The sequence below is a fragment of the Nerophis ophidion genome, linkage group LG02 (genome assembly GCF_033978795.1).
Source record: "Nerophis ophidion isolate RoL-2023_Sa linkage group LG02, RoL_Noph_v1.0, whole genome shotgun sequence".
In the NCBI taxonomy this organism is placed as follows: Eukaryota; Metazoa; Chordata; class Actinopteri; order Syngnathiformes; family Syngnathidae; genus Nerophis; species Nerophis ophidion.
In genome coordinates, this window is record NC_084612.1 from 85,916,452 (window position 1) to 85,929,280 (window position 12,829).

Sequence of the window (12,829 nt, forward strand, 5' to 3'; positions counted from 1 at the left end):
CAGATGTCCAAAATACTGTGTAATTATGCCGTTAAAGCAGACGACTTTTAGCTGTGTGTGTGTGCAGCGCTCATACTTCCTAAAAGCCTGTGACGTCACGCGTACACGTCATCATTACACAACGTTTCCAAGACAAAACTCCCGGGGAAATTTAAAATTGTAATTTAGTAAACTAAAGCGGCCATATTGGCATGTGTTGTAATGTTAATATTTCATCATTGATATATAAACTATCAGTCTGCGTGGTCGCTAGTAGTGGCTTTCAGTAGGACTTTAATGTGTTTGCGTTTCAATGTGGGTAAATTATAAACATTGTGTTTGAAAACAAAACAATGTTTCAAAGAAAAAACCAAAAAAACAAGCAATTCATTCCTAAAATATTCTATATTTCTAGTCTATTATCTATCACACTTCAAAATGTCACAATCATTTTTGGTGCAAAAAGGTTAAAGTTTATCAAGATGGCCGCCAAAACCAAACCGTTTTGTATTATGTCATTGCCACCATTGTTAAAGTACAAGCGGCACGATCACATGGGCGTTACACTGCTTATTAAGAGAGGGTGTGACGTCACAGGCGCAACAATTCAATACATTAAGCAGTTTATTACCGTTGCGATGCGTGGGTTCATTTAATATTTGTGTAAGACCGAGTGGTAGAAAATGGATGAATGGCTGGATGGATGGACCACAGCTTTCCATTATAGTCTGGAGCACCACACACGGAGGGTCTGATGGATATTAAAATCCCCCATTATAATCATATTGTCGGCTTGCGTCACTGGATCAGCCACAAACTCTGAGAATTCACTGATAAAAGTCCGAATAGGGCCCAGGTGGGCGGTAGATAACAGGCAGGTAGGGAGGCAGCGGTGCGAGAGACCTCATTTTTGACGAAGCATAAAACTCACTGAAGAGACTGTCGAGTATTACCGTTCATTCTATTTGTTTTACTTCTGCCCGAATGCAGCTGAGGTATAGGCCTGGTTTCCTATGCTTATGTCGGTAAATGCTGAAATAAACATTAAACGTTGTCGTCTTAGGTGTTGTCAATTACTGGGGCGGTATAGCTCGGGTGGTAGAGCGGCCGTGCCAACCACTTGAGGGTTGCAGGTTCGATCCCCGCTTCCGCCATCTTAGTCAATGCCGTTGTGTCCTTGGGCAAGACACTTTGCCCACCTGCTCCCAGTGCCACCCACACTGGTTTAATTGTAACTTAGATATTGGGTTTCACTATGTAAAGTGTTTTGAGTCACTTGAGGAAAAAGCGCTATTTAAATATAATTCACTTCACTTCATTTCACTACTGTCGAACCTCGATTTATGAGCTTGTTCTTGAACAGGGTTTGCATATCGAAAAATTTGTATAGCGAAGCAAACTTCTCGATAAGAAACCATTTTATTCTACATAACATTTAGTTGTACAACAACAAATTGATTGTTGACGTCACAAGTCAAAACATGTATTTTAGGACAACATAAAAATTCTAAAGACACAAAGAAACATTTTTGTTTGGGGAGCTGTGGATAATAAGTGAATTCACCAAGCAAAATGTGCAAAGCAGTGTGATAGTCTCTCTGCCACAATGTTGCTTTAAAAGTCAGTTTTAGTGCCTTTATTTATATTTGTTGGTCCATCTTTTGGCAGAGAGCTTTGAGCAGAGAAGTAGAATCCATGGGAGCACAGCTTATATTTTCAAACATATTTTACTATGTTACTTTCATGTTTCCTTTGTGACGAGAGTACAGTATAAGATGCTGAATAGTGGGACAGAGGTCTTGAGTAGTTAGACATGTGTGGAGGCCAACACAAATTAAACAGCAGTCAAAAAGTCTTGGTAATGACATCCTGAGCTCAACTTTACACAAACTATACAAAGAGCTCTGAAATGCAAAGGAAGCTCAGAGTAGAGAGGAGAAGTTTAAAGTTAGTGACATTATTTTATTCAGATACATCATAATAATAATAATAATGTGATGACTAAAAGTAGGTTCCTACACACCATTTCATAGCAGAGCACCATTAGCATGCAAACACCCCCAAGCAGTGAAGTCTATCTTCAGGGATCAATATTGTCGCCAGTGTGTGTTTTTAAGTGTTGCCTCAACGCTGAGCGATCGGCAAAATATGTGTGGCAGACCGAGCAGGAAGTTGGTTTCTTCCTGGTGTGTGTTTTCATGTGCGCTATCAAATACTCCTTTTGAGAGAAACTTTTATTACACATCGCGCAGGCATATGGTATTTCTTCGGTATGCGTTCGTGTGTGTCTCGTCCAATTTGACCGGTGGGCGAATTGTTTGCCGCACACTGAGCAAGTGAAAGGTTTCTCCCCGGTGTGCGTTCTCGCGTGTATAATCAAATACGACTTTTGAGAGAACGTTTGGCGACAAACTGAGCAGGCGAAACGTTTCTCTTTGGTGTGCGTTTTTGAGTGTTCTGTCAAACGCGACTCTTGAAAGAATTCTTTCCCGCAAACTGAGCAGGAGAAGAGTTTCTCTCCAGTGTGCGTTCGGATATGTTCTTTCATGAGTGACGTCGTCAAGAAACCTACACGGCGGACCGGGTTTTGGACCGTCTGTCTTCTGGTGTGTGTTCCAGAGTGTCTCATCAGAGTTGAGGCATGAGTGAAACTCTTGCTGCAAACTGAGCAGGCATAGGGTCTCTCGCCTGTATGCGTCCTGGTGTGTTCTTTCATATGTGCTTTCTGAGAGAACCGTTTGCCGCAGACTAAGCACACGAACGGTTTCTCTCCTGTGTGACACTGCATGTGTCTTCTCAGCTTACTATGGTTAGTAAAAGTTTTGTCACAGTGAGAGCATTTAAAGGGAGTGTTCTCAGTGTGAGCAGCTTTAGAGTCTTCCTCATCAGTGTCAGCAGGGTGTGACGTCGCATCTTCACTATCTGACAGTGGAGCTAAGTCTGCTTGTGATCCTCCACAGTGGTCTCCATCACCTTCTCTTGTCACGTCCTGAGTGGAGCTGCTTCTTGGAGGCTCCGCCTCTCTCTTCACCTCGCTTTCACCTTTGACCTCATCTTCTTCTCTCTTCACGATGAAACCAACCACCTGCACCTCCTCCAATTTTTTTAAATGCTCAGTGATGCTGTGTTCCTCGTCTTCCTCTTTAAGGTGAGGAGGCTGTGGCTCCTCCCGCTCTTTTGTGGAGGTCCACTCCTGCTGCTCAGGAAGAGGAGGTTCTCCACCGACATCTGCAGGACATGAGAAGACAAACACATGCTTGATGAAGTCAATGACAGTTGCTGTGTGGAGGCTGGTTACCAGCGAGCCTCAACCAAAAAGTCGACAGTCTGCCTGCTGGCAAAACAACTCCTTAGCGTCTGATCCTCCCTTTGGATACAACAATCTTTGGGGGAACGACTTATTGGTATGCAGGATAGTCATTCATTAGCCCCTAATGAATCAATGTACCCTATTTCCTTGAATTGCCGCCGGTGCGCTATTTAATTTAAAACCTTTTCTCACTCCGACGTTTACCAAAGGCATGCGGTAAAGGCAAGCATGCGCTAATTATTTTAAAACCTCTTCTCACTCCAGCACTTACCAAAGGAATGCCGTAAATTTAGGCCTGCACTTATAAATTTGAGTGTGATGTAAGGATACCATCATGAAAAGCACATGTAATAAAAAAAACGTTATTATGGTCTTACCTTTACTTATAAATGAAGTCCATGCGCAGCTCCTTCTGATCAAAAGTAGGGATGCACTGATTAATCGGTAACCGAATATGGCAAAAAAAGCCACATTCGGCCTTCGGTGGAATGAGTCAAAAACAAGGCCGAATAGTGGCGTGTGACGCAATTTTTTGACGCGGTGACGCAATCAACCAACGTGCAGTGACGTTGGTATATGTTGTGTACCTGTATAAGTGTATGAGGTTACAAGCACACACTTAATTGAGATTTAGTGGGTCCTCTGTTTACATTATTAGCCTGTTGTGTAGGCTACCTGTATAAGTGTATGAGGTTACAAGCACACACTTAATTGAGATTTACTTGAGCCTTCTGTTTACATTATTAGCCTGTTGTGTAGGCTACCTGTATAAGTGTATGAGGTTACAAGCACACACTTATTGAGATTTAGTGGGGCCTCTGTTTACATTATTAGCCTGTTGTGTAGGCTACCTGTATAAGTGTATGAGGTTACAAGCACACACTTAATTGAGATTTACTTGAGCCTTCTGTTTACATTATTAGCCTGTTGTGTAGGCTACCTGTATAAGTGTATGAGGTTACAAGCACACACTTATGGAGATTTAGTGGGGCCTCTGTTTACATTATTAGCCTGTTGTGTAGGCTACCTGTATAAGTGTATGAGGTTACAAGCACACACTTAATTGAGATTTACTTAAGCCTTCTGTTGACATTATTAGCATATCTACTGTTGCTAAGCAGACTTTTGCCAAAAGGACAATAATTCATTTGTTGTCGGTTTATCCACTTTAATGCACTTTATTTTTTTTTGGAATGCATGTTTTGTTTGAAGGCTTAATATAAATGAAAAACTGTGCTTTTTTTGAAAAGCAAAGACTACCGGAATATTAAAAAAATGTCAATATTCAATAAAAAATTACTTTATTTGAAAAACATGTCTAAATATTTATTCTAGGCTATTTATGCAATATTAAAAAAAATTGTGAAAAACTGCATTCATTATTCGGTATTCGGCCTTCGGCCAAGCGTTTAAATTTTATTCGGCTTCGGCCACAAATTCTCATTTCGGTGCATCGCTAATCAAAAGCATCGCTAACTTGTTTATAGAAGTCTTCCTTATCTTTCTTCAGTTTTAAAAGTTCTCTGTCTCGATGGAGATCAAATCAAATCAAATCAACTTTATTTATAAAGCACATTTAAAATGTACCACAGAGGTAGCCAAAGTGCTGTACAATGGACAGGTTAAAAGATAATACGAGGACCGAGCAAACAACACAACACAAACAGAACATGATAAAAAATAAATAAAACATAAAAACAGGTTGACGGCAGGTGTATCATGGGGCGCCATTGCAGGATGGATATCACTCAGTGTTAAAAGCCAAGGAATAAAAGTAAGAGAGATTTAAAAAGAGGAAGAGAGGAGGCTTGTCTAACATTCAGAGGTAGGTGGTTCCAGAGCTTGGGAGCAGCAGCGAAGAAAGCTCTGTCACCTCTAAGCTTCAGTCTTGTGTCAGGGACCGTCAGTAGCAGCTGATCACATGATCTTAGGGATCGGGTGGGGCAGTGAGGCTGAAGGAGGTCGGAGAGATATGTTGGCGCCAGGTTGTTTAGACTTTTAAAAACAAATAGGAGGAGTTTAAAATGGATTGGATAACTCACAGGGAGCCAGTGAAGGGACGCTAATATGGGGGTGATGTGCTGACGTCTGTGGGTCTGTGTTAGCAGACCAGCAGCAGAGTTCTGGCCTGGCTAATGCCGACATACAGGACATTGCCGTAGTCTAAACCAGTCCAGATAAAGGCGGGAATTCATTTCTCCAGATCATGTCCTGACAGAAGCGGTTTCACTTTCGCTATTTGGAGTAATTGATAAAAGCTTCTTCTTCTTCTTCCTTTATTACTACCTCCTGCTTCGATTGAAAGTCCAGTTTAGAAAACTGTTTTATTTTAGATATGTAATCCTCCATGTTAAAAGTGCAAGCGAGAAAAAAAAAAAATAAACAATCGCTGCTCACTCTTGCTGCTTGTTGTCACTTCTTCTGCAGCCGAGTAGTCGCAAGAAGGATCACTAGCGCCCTCTACCACCAGGAGGCGGGAGTCATTTCATGACTCATATTTGACACACGCAGCTACGGTATATTAATAAAACATAGCTGCTTACTGTTCTTTTTAGTATATTCAATATCTTGGACCTTAAATCCTACTGAATGGCTCTTAATCTTCTTCCCTTTATGCAATTTCAAATGATTGAAATCAGCCACCCGGCAGAAATTCTAGACATGCGCTAATAAAAATGATATTTTGCGAAACGAGTTTGAACCGGCAGTAATCCTGAGCCGGCAGTAATGCTAAGCATGCGCTAATTATTTTGCGAAACGAGTTTGACCCGGCAGTAATTCTAGGCAGGCGCATACTATATACCCGGCGGCAATTCAAGGAAATACGGTAACTCTGGAACACCCTCAGGAAGAGCTGCTTTAAGACATGTCTCGTACCGCAGTCTGCAGTAGGTTTTAGCTACTTCTAAATCTCTAATCCTCGTGTCCATGGCGACAAATAAATTACGTTTCTTACAAGCATTATTATCACTGGAGGACGAGGAATAGCTAAATATGCTTCACTACACAGCGTAGGAAGATACAATAGCTCACCGCCGTCGCAATGTCAACAAACACCATGTAGGGACGGCGTGGCGCAGTGGGAGAGTGGCCGTGCGCAACCCGAGGGTCCCTGGTTCAAATCCCACCTAGTACCAACTTCGTCACGTCCGTTGTGTCCTTGAGCAAGACACTTCACCCTTGCTCCTGATGGGTGCTGGTTGGCGCCTTGCATGGCAGCTCCCTCCATCAGTGTGTGAATGTGTGTGTGAATGGGTAAATGTGGAAGTAGTGTCAAAGCGCTTTGAGTACCTTGAAGGTAGAAAAGCGCTATACAAGTACAACCCATTTATCATTTATCATTTATCATGGGTGGATCTACACCTGACATCCACTGTAATGATACCATGTGCAATAGCATATATAGTCGATACTACTATGATTACGTCAATATTTTTATGGCATTATAACGTCTTCTTTCATTTTTTTAAATTCATATTGTGGATTGAACTTTCACAGTATCATGTTAGACCCGCTCGACATCCATTGCTTTCCTCCTCTCTAAGGTTCTCATAATCATTATTGTCACAGACGTCCCACTGGATCATTATTGTCACCGATATCCCACTGGGTGTGAGTTTTCCTTGCCCTTATGTGGGCCTACCGAGGATGTCGTGGTGGTTTGTGCAGCCCTTTGAGACACTAGTGATTTAGGGCTATATAAGTAAACATTGATTGATTGATTGATATTATGTTTATAAAGTCAGTAAATGTGTCCCTGGACACATGAGGATTTTGAATATGACCAATGTATGATCCTACTTGGTATTGGATCGATACCTAAATGTGTGGTATCCCCCAAAACTAATGTAAAGTATCAAAGAAGAGAAGAAGAAGTGATTATTACATTTTAACAGAAGTGTAGATAGAACATGTTAAAGGGGAACATTATCAGCAGACCTATGTAAGCGTCAATATATACCTTGATGGTGCAGAAAAAAGACCATATATTTTTTTAACCGATTTCCGAACTCTAAATGAGTGAATTTTGGCAAATGAATTGCCTTTCTGTTTATCGCTCTTTTTGCGATGACGTCAGAACATGACGTCTCCGAGGTAACACACCCACCATTTTCATTTTCAACACATTACAAACACCGGGTCTCAGCTCTGTTATTTTCCGTGTTTTCGACTATTTTTTGGAACTTTGGAGACATCATGCCTGGTGGGTGTGTTGTCGGAGGGTGTAACAACACTAACAGGGAGGGATTCAAGTTGCACCACTGGCAAGAAATCTGCCACCAGACCCCCATTGAATGTACCAGAGTGTCTCCACATTTGACCGGCGATGCTAAGACAGACATGGCACAGAGATGTATGGATAACCTGCAGATGCATTTGCAACCATTAAGTCAACGAAATCACAAAGGTGAGTTTTGTTGATGTTGTTGACTTATGTGCTAATCAGACATATTTGGTTGCGGCGTGACTGCCAGCTAATCGATGCTAACATGCTACGCTAATCGACGCTAACATGCTATTTACCGGCGGTGCTAAAGCAGACATGGCACAGAGGTGTATGGATAACCTGCAGTGAAGTGAAGTGAATTATATTCATATAGCACTTTTCTCTAGTGACTCAAAGCGCTTTACATAGTGAAACCCAATATCTAAGTTACATTTAAACCAGTGTGGGTGGCACTGGGAGCAGGTGGGTAAAGTGTCTTGCCCAAGGACACAACGGCAGTGACTAAGATGGCGGAAGCGGGAATCGAACCTGCAACCCTCAAGTTGCTGGCACGGCCGCTCTACCAACCGAGCTATACCGCCCCCAGATGCATTTGCAACGATAAAGTCAACAAATTCACAAAGGTGAGTTCTGTTGGTGTTGACTGCCAGCTAATCGATGCTAACATGCTACGCTAATCGATGCTAACATGCTATTTACCGGCGGTGCTAAAGCAGACATGGCACAGAGATGTATGGATAACCTGTAGATGCATTTGCAACTATATTACGTTTCCTTCCACCCACATTTAATGCACAAAAAACACCAATCGAAGGATTTAAGTTGCTCCAGTGTCATGAGATGCGGAAGTCCTGATCGTTTGGTCCGCACATTTTACCGGCGATGCTAACGCAGCTATTCGGCCATGCTATGGCTGTGAATAGCGTCAATAGCTATTCGCTCAATAGCTTCAGTTTCTTCTTCAATATTTTCATACTCCAACCATCTGTTTCAATGCATGCGTAATCTGTTAAATCGCTTAAGTCGCTGATATCCGAGTTTGAATCCGAGCTAATGTGCTATTCGCCATTGTTTGTTTACATTAGCAGCACTGTATGACGTCACAGGGAAATGGATAGTCGCATCGCAAATAGCGAAAATCAAGCACTTTAAAGCTTTTTTTAGGGATATTCCGGGACTGGTAAAATTTTGAAAAAAAATACAACAAGCCACTGGGAACTGATTTTTATTGTGTTTGACCCTTTTGAAATTGTGATAATGTTCCCCTTTAAAGCTGTATGTACATATTGCATCATTATGACTCATCAGTAGCTATATTTGCATCCAGCCTTTCCCTCCACCCAAATTTAATGCCAAACAAACACATACCAATCGTTGGTTAGAAGGTGTTCGCCAAATTCTTCCTCGCTTCCTCCCGTGCCGCTGTCTGTCGTGATATGGCTCAATAGCTTCAGTTTCTTCTTCAATTTTGTTTTCGCTACCTGCCTCCACACTCCAACCATCCGTTTCAATACATGTGTAATCTGTTGAATCGCTTACGCTGCTGAAATCCGAGTCTGAATCCGTGCTAATACCTTTCTGTGCTGTCCGCCATGTTTGTTCCTGTGTGGTCACGCTGTGACGTCACAGGATAATGGACGGGTGGATATAACGACGGTTAAAATCAGGCACTTTGAAGCCACTTTTAGGGATATTGCGTGATGGGTAAAATTTTGAGAAAAACTTCGAAAAATAAAATAAGCCACTGGGATTTGATTTTTATTGGTTTTAACCCTTTCAGAAATTGCGATAATGTTTCCCTTTAAACAGAAAATAAGCAGATTTTAACAGTAAATGAACAAGTTGATGAATAATCCATTTTTACAGTTTGTCCCTCACAATGTTGACAATATAATAAAATGATAAATGACTTACTGCATACGTCAAATTAGGAGCCTTTGTTTGTTTACTTACTACTGAAAGACAAATTGTCTAGTATGTTCAACATTTTATTTAAAGAATAAATTACAATAATAAACATATATTTCATGTACCCTAATATTTTTTGTTAAAATAAACACAATAATTCCATTTTTTGTGGTCCCCTTTATTTAGAAGAAGTATCGAAAGTATCGATACAAAACATGACACCTCGAACCCACCATGGATTTTTATTATCTCTGCAAATACACACACATTGGGTCTTAATTAGGTTTCGATGGTGAGAAGAGGTGCCAGGAACGAGACGTGCAATATTCTCCATATATAAAGTCAGTAAATATGTCCCTGGACACATGAGGACTTTGAATATGACCAATGTATGATCCTGGAACAACTTGGTATCAAATCCATACCTAAATGTGTGGTATCATCCAAAACTAATGTAAAGTATCAAATAAGAGAAAATTACGTGATTATAACATTTGGACATAAATGTGGATAGAACATGTTCAAACAGAAAATAAGCAGATATTAACAGTAAATGAACAAGTGGATTAATAATCCATTTTTACAGTTTGTCCTTCATATTGTGTAGAAAATAATAGGTGTATAAATGACACAATATGTTACTGCAGACTAATTATGAGTCTATGTTTGTTTACTAACTACTAAAAGACAAGTTGTCTAGTATGTTCAACATTTTATTTAAGGACTAAATGACAATAATAAACATATGTTTCATGTACACTAAGATTTTTGTTAAAGTAAAGCCAATGTTGCTTTTTTTTGTGGTCCCCTATATTTAGAAAAGTATCGGTACCAACATATTGGTACCGGGATCACACTAGTTCCTACTTGAGTAAAGTGTTGCTCGCTGGGTTTATTCTTCTACGGATGCCCATAAGGGACAATCACTACAGTCATCATTTCTTACAGGCTAAATATTATTCGATGACATATTCGACTAACACCAAAGCAAACTCAAATAAATGATTGAAAACAAGAAGTAAACAAACCTGTTTGTTGATGTTTGTTGAAAAGAGCGTCCAGTAGTTGACGTTGTCGCTCGTTCTCCTCTTTTCTTCTAGAAAGTTCCTCCTCGTATTCTGCTATGGTTCTTTCTAACACTACAAATATTTCTTCCACAGCAGCAGTTAGTCGCTGCTTCACCAACACTCTCAGCATTTCTACTTTGCACATTTTCACACAATCACAACACTTTAGGGACGTGTCGATCACTTCCGCTTTGTCTCTTTGTTAGCAGCTAAGCTACCAGCTAGCAAGCTAGGCTAAACCAAAAGGCTTCCAAGCCGCGGAAGGACTTTATCTGATCAGTAATCGGCGGCCCTTGAGCGACATGCGTGGAGAGAAGAGAAGCAAGGCGGCAACAAACTGGTCGTCTTGCTAACTTTTTTCCTTCCCGAGTTTTGTCCTCGCAACTTCAGCAGAATCAATAGCCTAAAATGGCACCGGCGCATGCGCAGTAGATGTCGACCTCTCCGCGTCGTAGATAGCCCGGGAATTGATTGATTGATTGATAATTTTATTAGTAGATTGCACAGTACAGTACATATTCCCTACAATTGACCACTAAATGGTAACACCCCAATAAGTTTTTCAACTTGTTTAAGTCGGGGTCCACCTTCATCAATTCATGGGAAGCTTCAAAGTGACCCTGTGATCTCTCTCTCTCTCTCTCTCTCTCTCTCTCTCTCTCTCTCTCTCTCTATATATATATATATATATATATATATATTAGGGTTGTGAATCTTTGGGTGTCCCACGATTCAATTCAATATCAGTTCTTGGGGTCGCGATTTGATAATATATGGATTTTTTCAATTGAACGCGATTTTCGATTCAAAAACAGTCTTTTTCCGATTCAAAATGATTCTGTATTCATTCAATATATAGATTTCAGCCAGATTTACCCCAGTCTGCTGGCATGCTAGCAGATTAGTACATTTAAAAAAAAAAAAAAGCTTTTATAATTGTAAAGGACAATGTTTTATCAACTGATTGCAATCATGTAAATTTGTTTTAACTATTAAACTTCGAATCAATTTTTTCCCACACCCCTATTTAAATATATATATATATATATATATATATATATATATATATATATATATATATATATATATATATATATATATATATATATATATTATTAGTGATTCCCAAAGCCCAAAAAAAGTCTGCGGGCTATAGAGCGTTTTCCGTTCGGGCTCCAGTACTCAGGAATGCCCTCCCGGTAAAAGTTGGAGATGCCACCTCAGTAGAAGCATTTAAGTCTCACCTTAAAACTCATTTGTATACTCTAGCCTTTAAATAGACTCCCTTTTTAGACCAGTTGATCTGCCACTTATTTTCTTTTTCTCCTATGTCCCACTCTCCCTTGTGGAGGGGGTCCGGTCCGATCCGGTGGCCATGTACTGCTCGCCTGTGTATCGGTTGGGGGCATCTCTGCGATGCTGATCCGCCTCCGCTTGGGATGGTTTCCTGCTGGCTCCGCTGTGAACGGGACTCTCGCTGCTGTGTCGGATCCGCTTTGGACTGGACTCTCGCGACTGTGTTGGATCCATTGTGGATTGAACTTTCACAGTATCATGCTAGACCCGCTCGACATCCATTGCTTTCCTCCTCTCCAAGGTTCTCATAGTCATCATTGTCACCGACGTCCCACTGGGTGTAAGTTTTCCTTGCCCTTATGTGGGCCTACCGAGGATGTCGTAGTGGTTTGTGCAGCCCTTTGAGACACGAGTGATTTAGGGCTATATAAGTAAACATTGATTGATCGATTGATATATATATATATATATATATATATATATATATATATATATATATATATATATATATATATATATATATATATATATATACAAATAGACCTCCTTTTTAGACCAGTTGATCTGCCGCTTCTTGTCTTTTTCTCCTATGTCCCCCCCTCCCTTGTGGAGGGGGTCCGGTCCGATGACCATGGATGAAGTACTGGCTGTCCAGAGTCGAGACCCAGGATGGACCGCTCGCCTGTGTATCGGTTGGGGACATCTCTACGCTGCTGATACGCCTCCGCTTGGGATGGTTTCCTGTGGACGGGACTCTCGCTGCTGTCTTGGATCCGCTTTGAACTGAACTCTCGCGGCTGTGTTGGAGACATCCTTTGCTTTCGGTCCCCTAGAGGGGGGGGGGGGGGGGGGGTGAGTTTTCCTTGCCCTTTTGTGGGTTCTTCCGAGGATGTTGTAGTCGTAATGATTTGTGCAGTCCTTTGAGACATTTGTGATTTGGGGCTATGTAAATAAACATTGATTGATTGATTGAGTGATTGATTGATATCTCAGTTTTGTACTATTTTTTACTTTAAAAGTGCTAAGTAAATATAATTCACT

The 12,829-nt window shown here is 40.9% G+C and overlaps 1 protein-coding gene across 1 annotated transcript; it reads right to left on the reverse strand.

Annotated features, from left to right (window-relative positions):
* Window positions 1-1,687: 1,687 nt before the first annotated feature.
* On the reverse strand, window positions 1,688-10,922 carry LOC133547112 (gastrula zinc finger protein XlCGF57.1-like). The gene is made up of 2 exons (XM_061892944.1): window positions 10,454-10,922; window positions 1,688-3,207 (listed from the first exon to the last, which is right to left on the reverse strand). Exons 1-2 carry the CDS (start codon window positions 10,635-10,637, stop codon window positions 2,060-2,062), a joined length of 1,332 nt encoding a protein of 443 aa, XP_061748928.1. The 5' UTR covers window positions 10,638-10,922; the 3' UTR covers window positions 1,688-2,059.
* Window positions 10,923-12,829: the final 1,907 nt, after the last annotated feature.

Bases quoted from the DNA above. Each gene is read 5' to 3' on its own strand.
- LOC133547112 (XM_061892944.1), bottom strand. From the start codon at position 10,637: ATGTGCAAAGTAGAAATGCTGAGAGTGTTGGTGAAGCAGCGACTAACT. The intron at 3,208-10,453 runs GTTTGTTTACTT...CATGTCCTGCAG, and splicing joins CAACAAACATCAACAAACAG to ATGTCGGTGGAGAACCTCCT.